Source organism: Athene cunicularia, assembly GCF_003259725.1.
Source record: "Athene cunicularia isolate RWA chromosome 4 unlocalized genomic scaffold, athCun1 chr4_part2, whole genome shotgun sequence".
NCBI classification, from domain to species: domain Eukaryota; kingdom Metazoa; phylum Chordata; class Aves; order Strigiformes; family Strigidae; genus Athene; species Athene cunicularia.
The window spans coordinates 31414336-31431880 of NW_020799099.1; the positions used below are offsets into that span (position 1 = coordinate 31414336).

The window sequence follows — 17545 nt, forward strand, 5'->3', positions numbered from 1 at the left end:
TATCCCAGTACTGTTCCACATCAGCATTGGAGTTTACAAGACCAGTATGTGTTATATAACAGACTGTAAACATATATGGAATCCAGCTACATACATTAGAATAAGACAGTATATATGGTATGTATCAAACAGCACAACCAGTTACCTCATTATCCAAATAATGCTGTGGCCTACTGAAAAAAGTGAGAGTTTAGGGGGTTGGGAAGTAATCATTTTATTCCCTTTAACCTCCACATCCTACACAGTAACACCAAACAGAAAGAGAAAGGAAGCAGTAATAGGGTTGTGTTGCTTGTTGAAAGCTGCTGCTATCATTTAAAGGGAGGAACAGGGTATTCAAGATCAAAGAGCATTTAACTATCAACTAAACACTAACACTCTTTCCAGAATAAAATATAATCCTGGCAAACCCTAAGGCAGAGTCATTTCAAAGACTCACTTTCTTAGAACCCTAAAAGAAACCCAGCATCTGCTAAATGTTTTGACCAAAAGACTGATGAGAGAGAAGAATTTGCAAAGAGAGAAGGGAGGGACACAAGGACACCAGGGCTTTTCATTGTCTCTGTTAATGTTTGTCTCCGTACACTATACTTTTTTCATGTTTGAATGTAACTAAACACACCAAAAGAAAAAGGAGCAGATGCCAACTCTCCCACTTTGCCCTGAAACGTTTTGGTAACAAGCACTCCTGTCAGCTCTTCCTGTGCCAGATGTACTGCCTGTGCCCCACACAAATAACTCTATATTCTTCCATTGGGATTTGGAGGAAAATATTTTTCTTCCTTATCTGAGTTGAGCCAAGCCAACACAACACCATTAGTTGCTAGGCGGTGGCCAGCCTCACTTAGAGTACCAGACTCCAATCAATCACCTTAAGTTCAGTACTAACTTCAGTGTTAACTACCTAAATGAAAAATTGCATGAAGTCGGGCCATATGGCTTCCAAAGGCTATCCCAGATCTGCATTGCATGGCAGAAGAATTACCTTTTGTATTAGTGTTAAAATTTTACTACAACAAAACACAGATTTCTACATCAAGCTTCACTCTTACAGTATCATGACGATTTTTTAAGAAGGACCAGAATTACATCGCCATTCCTCATTCCTAACTACACACCTCATTGACGCTAATGTATACGCTCCAGGAATGACAGGTTTCTAGCAGCTTTATTTAACATAGGTTAAAATTGCTCTGGGCTCGTTCACAACATTCTCCTCAAAAAGCTTGAAGGTTAATGAATATCGGACTTAACTACCAAGCTTGTCTTCAAGCTCTGTTACTACATTAAGGACTAATATTAGACTTCTCAATCCATTTTCCGCACAGTAGGCCAAGATCAGGCAAGCTATGCACCATTGTGAAACAGGCATGGACAAGCTGAGTGAGAGTGAACCTCTCCCCTTTTCTTCCCAGGCATCAATCTCACTTCCAAGAGCTAAGGAAGCAGCTTCAGAGGAACAGGGCACTTAAAATAGTTTGTCCAAGAGCTGCAACACAGACTTGTTGATGTTATGTACAAAACAAGCGCCATCTCAATGTTTACAAAAGCAACTCATTGTTTCTCTTCTGTGTCCCCTTTAGCAAGGTGAACAATGAATCTAGTATAATCCATCACACTGAGAACATGAACAGGATTTATTTATTACCTTAGTGAGGTGGATAAACAGGATTTACTTCTCAATTTAGGAGATGCAAGCCATGTGGCAGATCCATAAGAGCAGTAACATGTTCCAAACTCTCTAAAACCAAATAAGCTTTTTACTACTAATTTTTATCTAATAAAAGAGACTCATCAAGACAGAAGAAAATGGCAATAATTCTAAAATACAAAGTTATTCATTTCCCTCCAAAACCAGAATGGAAATCAAGTTCAAATGAGGTTTCTGGAGTCCCATTTTGACAATGTCACATTGACCACAGCAACTCACGAGTTTCTGAAAGCTTACCAAATTCAAGTATTGGGATTAAAATTAAATTCATTAGTGACTCGTCAAGTAGCTCAACTTGCCCTCCCCTCCTCCCAAATACAGTATAAGCTTATTTGGATCATCCTGTACCTTAAAAACAAATAAGAAAACCTACAACCTCTCACCATGTCAGTTTAATTCAACCAGTGACACAGCATTCTGCTCTTCCTGGCCCAAAGGGACCTTTCCAGCCACAGCTCCTGAGCATCCAGGAGTTGACAGCTTCATACCTTCCACATTTACACGCTCAGGTCTGAGACAAATCTACACCAATTGTACCAAAGTTACAATGTGGTTTATTATTTACTAAAAACCCTTAGAGATTTGGTGTCAGAATGAAATTACTCTCAATCAAGTTTACACACACACATGAATGAGAGTTTAAATTTTCAAAATACAATGAAAAAGATGAAGAGTTAGCCAACAGCAGCAGCAATATTTTAGGAAAAAAAAATCAAATTAACATGAAAGGGGTTTTGTTAACTAACTCAAGAGAAAAAAACTTTGCACTTCAGCATCTAACAGAAAGAAGGAAATTAAAAGAATAAAATGGAAAACAAACACCACAGGTAATTTATAGGTAAATGCAATAAATTTATAACAATTTTAGAGATTGTATTCTTTAGTGGAATTTCTTTTTAACTTGTCACAGATAGGAATTCATGTCATTCTTCTGTTACACTAAAAGTCCAAATTTTGTCACAACTCCCAACTAATGACAACAGGAAGTGAACACCTAGAAGCCAAAAAAAGAAAAGCATATATTTTATTACCCAGTCTAAGAAAAAGAGAGAAACCGAATACTGGGGCAACGAATATTATCCTTCAGAACAGCACCTCTGTTAGAAGCTGACTGCTCCTAAATGTTTCTTCCACAGTGTTTGACATTCCTTATTACCAGTTTTAGTGCATGCTGGAGTTATTAAGGCATAATTATTCAACAAGTAAAAACAGGCTATTTAGCTTGAACAAACCGCGTGTAAATGACATGACAGAGATATTCTAACCTTCTCCCCACTTAAGACAGAGATTTCTATTCCATAGGTTACTTCTGTCATATTTTATGATCTTCCTTTTCTCAAATGCATAATCCCATAGTCCAAATGCCACTATTCTCTACATCGATCAAAACAGGCAAGTTAAGACAGCTTTCAGATTTTAGGACTCTTATTTTCGTAGATATGAAAAACGTTTTAGAAGCCATAACCTCCAACCGTTGTTTTCTCCTATAGAAAGTATCCAGCATAATAATGTAAAACACATATCACTATCTGCCTTCTCTAGTTCTCTAACTTTTACCAGAGCAAACAGACTTAACTCACTTCTCTTTGTACCCTTGCAAGTACAAGGGTACAAACTCCACATTTCTCCACATGGAGAATCAACAAATTAACATGTTAATTACCATATACAATATATCACAAAGTAGCATCTTATGCAAGTATGGGCAAACGGCCAAATCACACTGGTATTGTCCCTGGGCTCCACCACACCTTCTTGGGCACATATTATTTGCCTTTTTAGCTGGATCTTCAAATTCAGCAAGTCAGCCCGAGTCGACCCTGTCAAAGGTATTTTCCTCTTGGCAACACAGGTTGGGCAAAACAGCACATTTAGTATCTCAGTGGAGAGAAAGGCATCTCCAACTGCTCTTACAAAAAAGCGCACCCCTCTGCCAGTTCAGATAATGACTAAATCTTTCAGTTCTGCTCTTCAGGAACACAGCATAAGTTACAATTCATGAAAGAAAAAGACAAGCTGCATCCCTGGCTTTACAAAACTGTGCTAATAAATTCAGGGAGAAACATTCCTGCAACCACTCTGCATCCTGAAGACTGCTGAAGGGTCAAGGTAACTGTGATAGAAGTTAGTGTGTAATACCACAAGGATAATTTGTCTTCAAAGGAAACATAACCATCTCCTTGTCTCTCTGACAGCAAAACAGACCAAAAGGAATAGTAAATTAGAAAGCAAGGACTAAGAAAAAAAAAATTTGCAATGCAGAAACTTGAGAGCATTCCACGAAATTCACACAGATCCCAGATATAAAAACTAGTTCAGGATTTGCTGCAAAGGTTTCCCTGTATCACACTGCACCGTAGGGCAGCAAGATGAACACCAACGTTACATCTATAATCTGTTCCCAGAAGAAAACTCTGCATCAGTCCAGAAGCAATAGTTTGGATGCACAATGACAACACAGTTGTACTATCAAAGCTTTCACTGGTAAAACTTTCTACAGTACCTTCAGCTCTGTAAGTAGCACAGACTTGGGGACTGTCTTGCATAGAGTGACTGAATTAGAAAATAAGATTAAACCACTCCTTTTCAGAGATCAGGATTTTACTATTATTAATGTAAAGATGAATTCAGAAGATGAGACTAGACTTCTAGTAGTGAATTTTCTAGTAGAAATTCCAAACTGACTTGTCTTTTAAGTCAACTCTAATAACTACATTGAACACAAATTTCCAGATGTTGTATTCTTCAATTCACATTCTTGTCAAACACCACAGATCTGAAGGCCCTCCTGCATTTATTCATGGTTTCATTACTCATATTTATTTCGTAAAATTCCTGTTTCACAAACCATTTACATCCTACATTAAGCTATTGATGTCTCAAGGACAATTTGCAAACAAGCAAGGGCATTCAGTAAATCAGAAGACCACGCTGCTTAAGGATGAAAAATTGTGCTGTATAACTGAAAACATTATTTCTTTTACAGAATTTCACAGCTGAAGAGGAAGTAGTTACAGGAAAAAAAGTGTTTATTGTAGAGATACTTATCCAACATCAGCATTCTGAATGTTTTAATTCTGGAGTATCACTTTCTTTCCCAGACTTATTTCCCAGACAATAACATTTACATAAACCAGAATATATTGTGATGAAATATTATTTTGATTGCAAAAGAAAAGACTAATTCACCGTTGGGCCAAAATTCCATTTTGTCATTATATTTGCCAACTTGTAAGAGTTGGGAGCAACCCCACATAATCAAATCCATAATCTGAATATGGACAGTGAAGCAGTAACCCCTCACAGCTCATCTTAAATGAAATACTCTCTGAATTCAGAGAACTCAAAAGCCAAGTAACTAGCAGGACATATCTACCTAATTTCTTTAGTCATCAAAATTCACTCATGGGTCAGGTAAAGCTGTTACATCAATACAGCAGGAGGAGCTGACCCATCACCAGGGCACAGAGATTTCCCCCTTCCAAGCAACAGGACTGACCTCATTATCTGAAGTCTATTGTCTTAGAAAGCACATGTGTGACCGAAACTTGATGTGATTGAGAAAATTGGAGGGGGAGCACAGCTCAGTCTTGGATGGGAAAGTCACGGCAAACATGCCAGCTTGCAGGTTTTCCACATGCTGCATCTGCTGCTGTTGAGCAGAGAAGACATCTGGGAGAGATCATATCCAATAACTAATTGCAGCAAGATCTTTTCTTCCTCCACAGCAGCAAGCAAGGGAGAGGGGGGAAAAAAAAAAAAAAAAAAAAAAAGAGCCACCCTTTCCCCACAGTTTGTAGCTGAATGAATCCTGAACAGGATTTCATGCAATGAAGGCCTTTTCCCAGACAGAGCTCTCTGCCTGCTTAGCTCTAGCCATCTGCAAACAATACAAGTGTCAGTGCTTCCCACAAGTCAGAAGACAATTCCAGAATGGAAAGTGGGCAGACAAAACACAAGGAAAGCTGGTAGCCACCTCCTTAATGAATGACTAGAGCAAGTATTTTTATCATCTTTAAAAGCATATGCTATTCAATTCACGGTTTGAAATATTTTATGAAGTATATCAAGTCTGCAGAAACGTCAACATTAAACATGAAAATCTTTACAAAAAATAAAAAAGGACCATTCATAATGTTTTCTCTCTTCAAAATGGCAGATCTCAAAACACTGTCGCTTGTATGGAATTACTGCCTGTTTGAACATTTGCACATGTTGACAAAAACCCACAAGGAGATCAAACTTGCACAATACTGTGATTTCTTCACAAGAAAACGTGTCCAAACATGCACTCAGCACACCTGCACACGTATAATTAAAGCATTATATGAAATGGCTACCAAATAATTTGTCAACAGTAAGACCATAAAAGGCTCAGAAAATAAGATTACATTTTCACCAGTTCCTCTGTTCATGAGTCATAAAAATTAAACAAATTTCTTCCAGTAGGCTGGAAAAGACCTTAGATAGTATAGCTTTATTTTCCCAAGTGCAACAGGATTCAAGTGGGAGAGGACAGAGAAAAATACAATGAGGAATCAGACAAATGAGCAGCTGAGTTCTGTAATTCAGCAAGTAATGGCCAAGTGCCCAAACTTTGGACTATTTATTTACTTATTTTTTAAAAGGTGAAAGTATGAGTACATTTGGGAAAATACTTGACAATTTAGTGCATTTCTACACAAGAAAACCCTTAAAATCCAAATTCAATATGCAGAGGGTAGGAATTCTGGCAAGATTTGCATTACACTCCTTTTATTGAGGTATAGGCTATTTTTGTACACAGTAGGCAAGCTGGGGTGGGTTTTCAGCATCGAGAAGGATGGGATGACCACAACAGGCCCCCTGAAGAGAGAAGAGTTCAAGACTAACTTCGCTGTAGTTAGACACAGCAGTGAAATGAATCCAAGTTCTGACAGAGAACACAGCTGGCAGCAACTGTGGTGCAGAGGACTGCCTGTACTTACGTCATATATAGTTTCCAGAAAAAAATATCAGACAGCATAGCAGTGGGTAGCTAAACTAAATTCCCAAATTAAAAAGTTTTATACATACATATCCAGAACTGTCAAACAGGGATTTTACATGTAAAGCAAAACAACAGGTGTGTGTCAAATGGAAATTTTTTCCGAATTAAAACTGAAGCTTCTAATTAGGTCAGACCAAAACCATATACATACATCACGGAGTATTTCAACATCCACAAACTGAATACAGGATTCATTTAAATAAATAAAACTAGCAGAAAGTACTGAAAGACATTACATATAAGAGAGTAAAGGATGAGCCTGACACTCCCCTTTCACTGCTCTCTCACTGTTGCTCTTTTAACTTGCTAGAGGAAGCCCTGATGCATCATTTCACCTGCCAGCTTCTCCAGTTACTGCAATTTACTTGCCTGAGCAGAATAACCACACTATTGCTCTGGCCATCAATAACCACCGACAGACCCTGCCAGGAAATATTTCTTCAAACATTCAGCTATGTAGTATGGTATATGCCAAAAGAGAAAGTTTACTCATCTCTGGTCTGGATAGTTGCGCAATATTTGAACTCTTACCTGCAAAGATATCCCATCATCTTTCTGCCAGTTTCAGATTAGAAATTTTGCAAGAGGCCAATGTATCAATTGTAGGATTTTACTATGTATGTAAGAGACACACAGTCAAACTTACTGATTAGGAAAAAACTTTTAACCTTACAGTTACTGGCACACAGGTATGTGAAAGTCTCACTGCTCTGGGATTTCAGTACTTTTCTTCAAAATGAGTTTCCAATCTGGGTATCAGTGGCAACTGCTTCCCAAAACAAAGATCACTAAATGATCAAAAACCAAAACAATTGGGCAAAAGCAATTTAGGATAGTCAAGAGCAACTATCATATCCTCATGAGATGAGAAGCACAAGGCAAGAAAGAAACATCTTGCAATCCTACACAGCTATACCAACATAACTTACAAGCAGGAAACAAAGCTGTTTGTTTAGTCTTCTAATGCAACTTTCATATTCCATTCTGTTTTCAAACAACAGGAAGATCTACAGTATATGGCACAGTAAGAATCCTTTTTAGATTACTTACCTCTTTTATGCTTTGACACAAGTATTAGCTTAAATTTACTATCTCATTTTTAGAGAAAAGTCAAGCTGGTTTTGTTTCTAAATGGACATAACATCTATAATTTAAGAGTGAAAGTACCAGCCTAAGTAACTTTTGTTTTTTCCATAACTTAATGGTTTCAGCTGCATTTCTGACACAAGGTGTTCTCACAAGAGAGAAAATAATGTAGTTTCTTGCATAAGTCAAGCAATACCATGGAATTATTCACAACCTCCCTTAGAAACTAATATGCATTTCCTGCACTGGAAGTAACTATTCTCACCACCTCAGTGGTAAGACAAACATTTTATATAATAGACTAGAAATGCAGGAGTTTAGTACTTGGTTCAGTAGTGTTTGAGTTTCAGTGATGGAAGCTGAGGAAAAAAGAGTGAGCCTGTACTCCCAAAAAGAAAGTTGTTTTCTAAAATGTTTGGATTTGTGAAGTTTCTGTTACCATTCCTGGGATTGAGGCATTACTAAGCTTTGGATAATTTGTTTATAAAACAGAAAGTATTGATTTTTGCTTTGCTTCTCTTCCCTGGACACACCAACAACAGCTTATATTCAAGTACTGTCCCTGCTTATCATCATACAAAGGATCCACAACTGTCTTGCTAGCCCAGACATATTCAGCATACTCGGAGTTTTATTTGTATGTGTGAGAGCAAATAAGAAGTGGACAAAAGGGGAGCAGCAGACTAAAGCTGACCCACGACTGACCACAGATGTTGTCAAATTGAAAATCTAAGCATAGGTTCCCTTCTCTAAAACAAGAGAAAATGGGGAAAAAAAATCCATTTTACCAGCCTAACAACTCAAATGAGGAACTGTTTGGACAGTGCCAATCTATGCTATATAATTGTAGAATCGTAGGTTGGAAAAGATCTGCAAGATCACTGAGTCCAACTGCAAACCTAAGACTGACAAGTCCATCACTAAACCATGTCCCTAAGCACCACATCTACACCTTTAAATACTCCTAAATCTACTCTTTAAAATACCTCCCGGGCTGGTGACTCAAGCACTCCTCTGGGCAGCCCATTCCAATGCTTGATAACCCTTTCAGTGAAAAAAATGTTGCCTAACATCCAATCTAAACCTTCCCTGGCAAAACTTGAGGCCATTTCCTCTCACCCACCTTGCCACACCTCCTCTCAGGTAGCTGTAGAAAGCAATAAGGTCTCCCCCCAGCTCCCTTTCCTCCAGACTAAACACCCCCAGTTCCCTCAGCTGCTCCTCACAGGACTTCTTCTCTAGATCCTTCACCAGCTTTGTTGTCCTTTTCTGGACGCGCTCCAGCACCTCAATATCTTTCCTGCAGTGAGGGGCGCAAAACTGAACCCAGTATTCAAGGTGCAGCCCCACCAGTGCCAAGTCCAGAGGGACGATCCCTTCCCTAGTCCTGCTGGTCACTATTTCTGACAAAAGCCAGGATGGCATTGGCCTTGTTGGCCACCTGGGCACAATTGTTATATGTACAATACTCACAAAAGAACCCCAGATTTCAAGGATGTTGCCTGAAATTGCTACAATACAAATAAGGTATGATGAATTACATAACAATCTGAAGGAAATGCTGCAGCTTTCATCAGTGAACATACTGTATCTGTACTACACGAAGTTACACACCGCGTGTACACCTACATACACAGAATTGTTCTATGGAGAAAAACAACACCGTGTTCTGCACTCCAGCTGCACTGGCTGTATAGCTCAGGATTTAGCACTCTCCGGTACAAACTGTCCTGGCTGCTCACAAAAATGTGAATGCCTTTTAAATCAGATTATTTATTCATACATCAAGCTTCGAAGCAAGCAGAAAACAACCAAGATGATGGAAGAAAATAATTAACTAACAATCCCTGACACCAACCAAAACAAATATTTGAAAAATATTTGAAAAAAGGCACCAAATGCAAAATATTATGACAACCGTGGGGTATAACTGCCTGCTTAGAACTAAATTTTATCAGGCTTATAGAGAAGACTAAGTAGTTGTCCTCTCTTTGTCCCACCCTCTGCCCCTGCACACACTACCAGCAAAATAGAAAATGTTACCAGTGAAAATCATCATTCAATTTACCCAATTGCCATGTGGTTCACCTCAGTTTATGCATTTAGAGTACAAATCAACAAGAAAGCAATTTCTCTGGCAGACATTTCAATGAAAAGGGCTCTTTGGTAAACTGTCTCAAAAATAATAACCAGGTTTAAACAGTTTTCTGCAGATCCCACTAAAGAGATGGTGCTTAAATACTCTCCAATCTCTGGTCTGAGGCAAATCAACAGACTTTCAGTCTCAAGTGACCAAGCCTGTGTCTTTTGAAATGGAAATGTAGGTGAATAGAATGCTACAGGAAGCTACTGATCTTTGCAAAGAAAAATATCATAGGCTAAGGAAAAATATGCACTTAGGTTTTGGTGTATTAAAAAAAAAAAATATCAGTGTATCACAGACTTTTAGCAAAATAAACGTTTAGGTTTTGAAAACAGAGTCACTTTGAGCCACAGATTCTCAAGACTCTAGAGGAAAGAGGATTAGTGGGGCAAACTGACCATATACCAGGAACCTGCAGCCTCTAAATCTCAGCGTAACAGCAGGAGGATCATGGAATGCTCTGTGCAAAAAAAGAGGCGCAGCAGAGAACCCTAACCTAGCAAAGCCACGTTTAAGACAAACTTCGGGGACCTGAATCACAACAGCCATGCTGGAACACTCCACTTACTGCATACTTCTACAACAATTTGCAGCGTCTCTATTTTAGGGAGATTGTTTTTTTTCCCCCCTCCTCTACTTTTAGTACGTACTTTCAAGGAGAAAAAAAAAAAATAGATGGGAGAATATAGTTTGAAATAAACTAGGAATTAGCCTGGATGGTAGAAGAAACTCCTTTCTCCTTTAAAGCTGTCTAATTAGCACAAATGGTCATAGAGGCAGTGCAGGACATACGTGCCTGAAAGCATGCGGAAACACCTAAGAAAGTCTCGTTAATGTTGCTACAGGGTTAATTACAAACATTAAAAAGAACCTGATCCGGGGCAGTTATGAGGAACTATCCTTTTTTTTTTTTTTTTTTTTTTTTCCCCCAGTCCTCTCTCTTCTCTGACTTTTTCCTTTGAGTGAGAAAAACAAATCAGGGTTATTTCCTAATGCAATACCCCTTGACTTCTCGTTTTATTTTACATTGATTCCAGCTGCAAAACCAAAACCTTTAATAAATACTTATCAAAGTTTCTTATCAAAACACACAAATTAACGATAAGAGTCATTTGAGCAGTGAAGTACACCCTAAAATTAACCTGGGTAATAAACTTAACCCCACATTTCAACAGAAATGGGAGTGGCAGAGTTATGGGACAATGTAAGATACATATTTCCCTAAATTAGATCTTTTCATCTGGCTCCTTCAGTAGCCTGTTCCCTCCCACCTCAAGGGAAAAAGAAAACCTACAACTCAGGCTAAAATGAAAGAGGCACAGACTTTCCATATATTCAAAATCATAAACTGAAAGCAAGAGAGCGGAAGGCAGACTGTCGGGTGCAGTGATTACTCAGCTAAGTCAAATCACAGGACAGCATGGGTTTTAGCTGTAACGCAGTATTTCCTCTCTTCTTCAGGTACCTAACATAGTATTAAAAAGAGATGCACTATTAAAAGTTACTTTTCCAATGGAAAATGCATTTCTTATCCTAGAGAACTGAAATAATGGTATTCTCCTCTCCTCCCTCAGAAAGATAAAACCCAAAAGAAAGCATTACTAGAACTACTTGAACAAGTTCTGTAGCTAGAGAAAGAGCAACTGTCACACCAGGCATAAGTTTTCCCTCAGGTTTTGGCCTCCTGTCTCACCATAACCATGCCCAATCTTGATCAGCAGACAGTTATTCAAGGTGACCATCTGGGACACAGAATACAGACTAGGGATTTAATCTGACACTGTAATCTAAACACCTTCGTTTTAAATACACGCAAGAGGCACACGTGGTGTGTGCAGCTACATAGACAGTTATTCTGGTTGGACATCCTGCTATACTTTCTATACTAAAACACAAAACCAAAAGGAAATAAGAAAAAAAGGAAAAATCCCCCGGGAGATTCTGCTAACATTTCATAGCTGGTCTCCTTAACCCAAGATAACCATCTAGTAGCATACTTGATCCATTCTTTCCCCTGCAGAACCACGGTGAATGAATGAATGCAGTATCCTTCATCCAGCCATGATCCTTCCGGCCTCCGCTCTTCAGCTCATAAAGCCTGTTCCCAAAATTCTGCCAGTATTTCTCAGAAGTAGTTTCAGATGGGTCACTGGAAGAATCTGTGAAGAACATTTTTTAGTTTGGGGAACATCGTACTTTGTGTGTCTGGATCACCACCTTTATGAAAAAACTTCCAAGCACCTGGAACAACTGCTATACGTTGTTGCTACATAGCAGTAATCGATGCTCTGCCATGTCAAGTTCAGTCCTGCAACAACAGTGTGCTCAAGAGCTATTCAACACACATGTATTTAAAATCCAAACATTAATCAGAATATTGAGAGGCAGGTATCCCACAGCAAGCTTTTGAAAAGCTGACAGTAGTTTTCTGATTAAAGGGTCTGTCATAAGACAAATCAAGTACACTTCCATTTGCTCAAACCTTATTTTGAATAATTCACAGCTCATCTGCCAGAAAAGGTGATACAGCCCAGGAGAAAGGAGTCAGGAATCCCAGTTTTGTATCTCACTTGTGCTGCACTGCTGCTTTGTAGTTGTGGGACTACTCTATCAATAAAATGTTTATTTAAAAAAAAAAAAAAACACAACATTTAAGTCAGTAAGAAGTCTGTACATCAAAGCAACTAGCCTCATTCAACCTACCACATATGGAAATAAGGCAGCAAAATACTGGAAAGCCTGAAGTGTTCAGTGAATGCATTTCCCAGCGACAGTTGGAAAAGATAGTTGTTGATTTCTGTAGAAGTCAGGAGCTTTCGACCTAGTCCTAATGATGTACATCAGACCAGTTTCTAACAAATTGCAGCCCACGAACTGCTGGCAGACTGCAAAGACAGAAGTGGTCCGCAGGTGGTCCTCAGAACCGCAGTGAACAACATAATACACTGTACAGGTACTAGCAAATATCCCACTAGGTCACATCATCTAACACAACGTTTTTACATTAGGATGAATGAGAAATGCATTCAAAGTCAATCATGCTTTGTTCCTCCAAAGAAATAAAATTTGAAATAAAAATTGAAGACAATGTGGCAGTTCCTAGCTTCTTGCTTTTCCTCTGCTTCTCACAAACAAAAGCTCTTTATGAATGTTGCAGGAAGATCGCATGGCCAACACATTTACAAATTCCTTGTTAATCTCATTTTCTAGTCACAGTTTGCACTAAAAAAATAACTGCTACACTGAAAGTTTCTCAATGCATTTCTTCCTTCATTTACTAATATTTCTTCTGATGTCCAAGTTTTATACTAAAACTACTGCTGAAGCAAGGGAAAAGAACCCCCATTTTCACACATCAGCTGTGATATTCCAAAATATACTGGATTCTTAAGCAGCATTAGGCTCTGCATTCATTACTCCAACTCAGACAACCATTTGCTACTCTGCCCATTTAAACTGGCCCTTTTCCGTGCCTTACAAGAACAAAATGCAATACAAGTACACAATCTACAATGACAACTCAATGAAAAGCACTAGGTTCAAGGTCTAGGCTGTTCCAACCTGTTTCATTGTTGTTCTGAGTATGTCCAATATGAAATAATTTAGAGTCACAGACCATGGCACCTTGCCTGCTTCACAGGTTGTCCAGGTACAACACCTCTGCTTTTTGCAGACATTTTGCAAGTAGGCAAAGGAGAACTCCTTATAGCTGGATGGGACAGCAGTCACAAAAGCAGCACTTTCCAGACTCTGGGGAGGGAAATAAGGGTCAGATGAAGCTGTTATGTGGGTCTCAGCAGCACAGGCCAGGCCACTACTACAGCTGCAGTAGGTTTGTACATGCTCTTACTAGCATCACAATGATTTAGTGTTCTCTGCATTTAAGAAAAATTGCAATCTTATGGCAGTATTGTTTCTCACTGTCCTGCACAGACAAAGGCTATGTTGGCATGAAAAATCTGAGGCAGGATCAGTCAGAAGCTACATAACGAAGAACATTAAGCCTTTGATGGCGATTAACTAAGGCTGCTTCACTTTTGAACTGGCACTTTTGGTCAGGATTCACCCTGTTGATAAAGCTTTAGAGCTGTATGCCTACTCTATTCTCCAACTGCAGTCCACTGGACCTCTAGTAACCTGTAAAACTTGTTAGATGTGGTTCACTGCGACTCCATAAAGTTATAAACTCCCCTACCTTTCTACCCAAAAGACCAAGGCCCATGAGAAATTTTGAGGGCTGACACCAGCCAAAACAAATATGTTGGGGTTTTTTGAGTAGTTGCATACAGTACAAACTCCGTGAGGGGAAAAAAAACAAAAACAAAAACAGTATGCACAGAGCTGTGCCTGTCACTTCATTTCATCTTATGACAGAGGTGGTTTGCAATTCTATTTCAAGAACAGTAGTGTCCAACTAAGGGAAATGCAACAACCCTGGTTCTACACAGACTTGATGACTCCTATTTATCTTTGTTCTTATTTGTGTTGACTAAGAACAAGATGAGAAAATACACAACTGCTGGAGAATAGATATCAAGGATCTTTGCTGGTCAATAATAAAACTCTCCATACCAGCATTATGACTCCAGTTCTCCAGAAGCGAGAGACCCACTGAGAAAACTGACTGTAAACTGTTCTGTTGGGGTTTTTTTTTCCCAAATTAATTCCACCAAAGTCAGGATATTTGCAGCTATACCACAAATAATTAGTAAGATGCATAGCTAAGACACAAATATTTTGTTTGAATCTTCTAGTTTACATGTCTACAAGTATTTTTTAGTTATCAACAAAGGTAGTGTCAGGACTAGAGCCTTTCACTGAATAGAAAAAAAGTCCTGTCTATTTTGACTATCTGAAGAAATTTCAAAATTAATACAAGTGGAATAGGGAAGAATAAACTAAAATGAAGGCAGGACACAGGCACAAATTTGGAGAGTATCTGCCTGACTCAGATATCTAGTTTTTGACTCGGATATCTAGTTTTAATTCTATATGAAAGTGTATTGCTGAATATGCAGTGTAATCTATTACTATTATCTATAAACATGCTTAGAGCAGACCTTTATGCCACAAATTGAAATAATCAATGCATAGTTCAAAAAAGCAGAACGAGATAATGGAAGAATATTTAGTAATCTCACTTTTTGCAATTCTGTAACCTCTTCTTCCATGACACACTCTAGAGTATCAGGATGAGTTGGACTTTATGTCACTATCACAGCATTATACTTCAGTCACAAGCATGTAGCCCAAAGTGCTTGTGGGCTAAAGAACTGAAACTTTTTTTTTTAATTTTATTTTCATGACACTGGAAGATGTCACCTAACCATGATGCAAACATGAGGAGAATTACTCATAAGGCCTTCAGAGAGATACTGCATGCAAGTGTTGCACTGAACAGCATCCTGAACTACACTTGCACCGAAAAACATGAAAGACCATGTAGCTCCTCCCTTCCTCCACCAATTCATTCAGGTGGAAGCAGCTAGTAGCTCTGAAAACCAGCAGACAGAAGTCCAGCCAACTCCCTTGCTTCCACATTATGAAGTAATACAAAATACATCTCCCCTTGCACAGCCAGTTTCCACTTCAAAACTAAATACTGATGACTTCCCTTAACGGCTGTCTTGTTGATCCCTGGAGCATTTAACACATTCAAAAGCCAGAACAAAGTTCAAACCAGGAAGATAACCTCTGCACATGAGACTGCTGAGTATGTGAGCCAGGGAAAGGCCTACACACAGTAAGAAAACCTCTCTGCCTCAGTTCACCAAGTATTTCCAGAAATCGATCAGGGAAAACATGATAGTGCATTTAGTGCAAACAAAAAAGCAGTCTGAAACACAAAATTCACTGCTCAAAGGGTGTAACTGGCAGAAATACATGCAGAAAAGCTATTATTTGGTTAGCACCCCAAACCAATATATGGAGATGCCATAAGGCATCTCTGAAAGTCTTTGTATCCCTTACTCTCACCCTTGCTAATAAAGTTAGGGGATGATGTGTGCAAATAGATTTAAAAAACAAAACTAAAACAAAACAGCAAAGTTTTATTTGAACACCAGCAGAACTGAGACTATTTTGTGACATAAATCATGTACACATAACACCAACAGGATTTCTTTTCCAAGAAAGACCATGTATTAGAAAAAGTGAGTTGGTAATTAGAGCAAAATAGCATGTTCAACAGACACACATGAAATCCCTGATCAATGTGCATCACTACCTTTGTTTCTGCTACCTCCCTCATGTGCAAATGCAACTCCACAACTAAGCATGGGACCAAGATGCGAATGGCCATCCCTGGGCTTGTGCAAATCCTGCACCCATGGGAGAAGGACGGCCAAGGACACACAGCGCACATGACAGGAGTGACCCACCACGCACATTCTTTTCAAAACCCACAAAACCAAACTGATGCTGCAGCACTGCAAGGAAAACTGGATTCAAACAAGAAGCAAGTTTAACCTGCTCTTGGTTAAAGATAAAGCATGAACTCACAGCAAGACAGGCACAAAGGATGACTCTGATTACATCATTTATAACGGCTCAGCAGCTGCCAAACGCTGCGCAGCGGCCTTCGGCTGGCTGCAGCTTTGCCACAGCCCTGGGCCATCATACCTCCTCCCCAAATCAAAATGGTATCTGCACACCACACATCGCAAAGGCTTCTCAACATACTTCTAGTTGCCAACTCACTGTCTAGCTTCCATACACATGTCATGGTTTGAGCATCCTAAGCTCAAACCAGCTGTGGTTAGGCAGGAATTTTGAAGGAGCGGGGAGCAATGATTTTGTGCTAGTGAAACGCCCTGAGAAAGTTTTAAAAAAATTAAAGCAGTGCATGTCTACCAGTACTCAAGTATCTTGGCATAAATTATGTTTAAAAGTATATATGGAATTAGGAAAGCTGGCTTCATGCACAAGCAAAAGAACAGGACTCAAGAGACTTTGCGTTCCAGCCCATGTATAGACTTTGATAAAGTCACTGACTCACACTGTGTCCTAGCTATTACATGAGAAGGCACCTCGGTCTCTAGGGTATCAGCAGGCTAAAACCTATTACTGAACAGCATACTCAGATATTCAGTTTGCTGAATATTACTCTCACCACTTCTGCTACAGGTACATTGGTAATGAAACAGTGTACAGCTCTTTCAGTAGGGTATATCTATGAATCTTAAATACCTGTTTTTTAAAACAGTGGGCAGAACTTACACTGTTTATACATTAAACAGAGCATTAGTTATTCTTCAGGGAAAGAGATACACAAAGCTGCAATTAAAATATTTCAAGAAAGACATCTATATTATTTTAAAAAATCGCACTTTCAGGACTGAGGGATCTATCTTTACAGGCAAATCAGTCTACAGGCACTGTAGGGAGTAATCCCAGTATGACCTGGAAGCAGGACTATAACAAATATTTAATCAGATCTTCCATTAAAAGAGATTGATAACCACTATAATTCTTAACCTTGATGACTCAATAGAGCAAGGTTAAAGAAACAGTAGCTTCAACTACATATATATATATATATATATATATAAAAAAAAAAAAAAAAAATCAGTATCCT

At 38.8% G+C, this 17545-nt stretch overlaps 1 protein-coding gene across 3 annotated transcripts in view; it reads right to left on the reverse strand.

Annotated features, from left to right (window-relative positions):
- Positions 1-13618, reverse strand: part of ARHGAP10 (Rho GTPase activating protein 10) — a 130820-nt gene extending 117202 nt beyond the window's left edge. The window contains exon 1 of one of the 3 annotated variants that reach the window (XM_026848015.1): positions 13531-13618. In XM_026848015.1, the coding sequence (XP_026703816.1) occupies positions 13531-13588 (58 nt within the window). In that variant the 5' untranslated portion in view covers positions 13589-13618. Of the gene's footprint in view, positions 1-1355; positions 1469-13530 lie in introns of those variants that run through there. The other 2 variants (XM_026848016.1, XM_026848014.1) reach the window with 2 other exon arrangements.
- Between the last annotated feature and the right edge of the window lie 3927 nt (positions 13619-17545).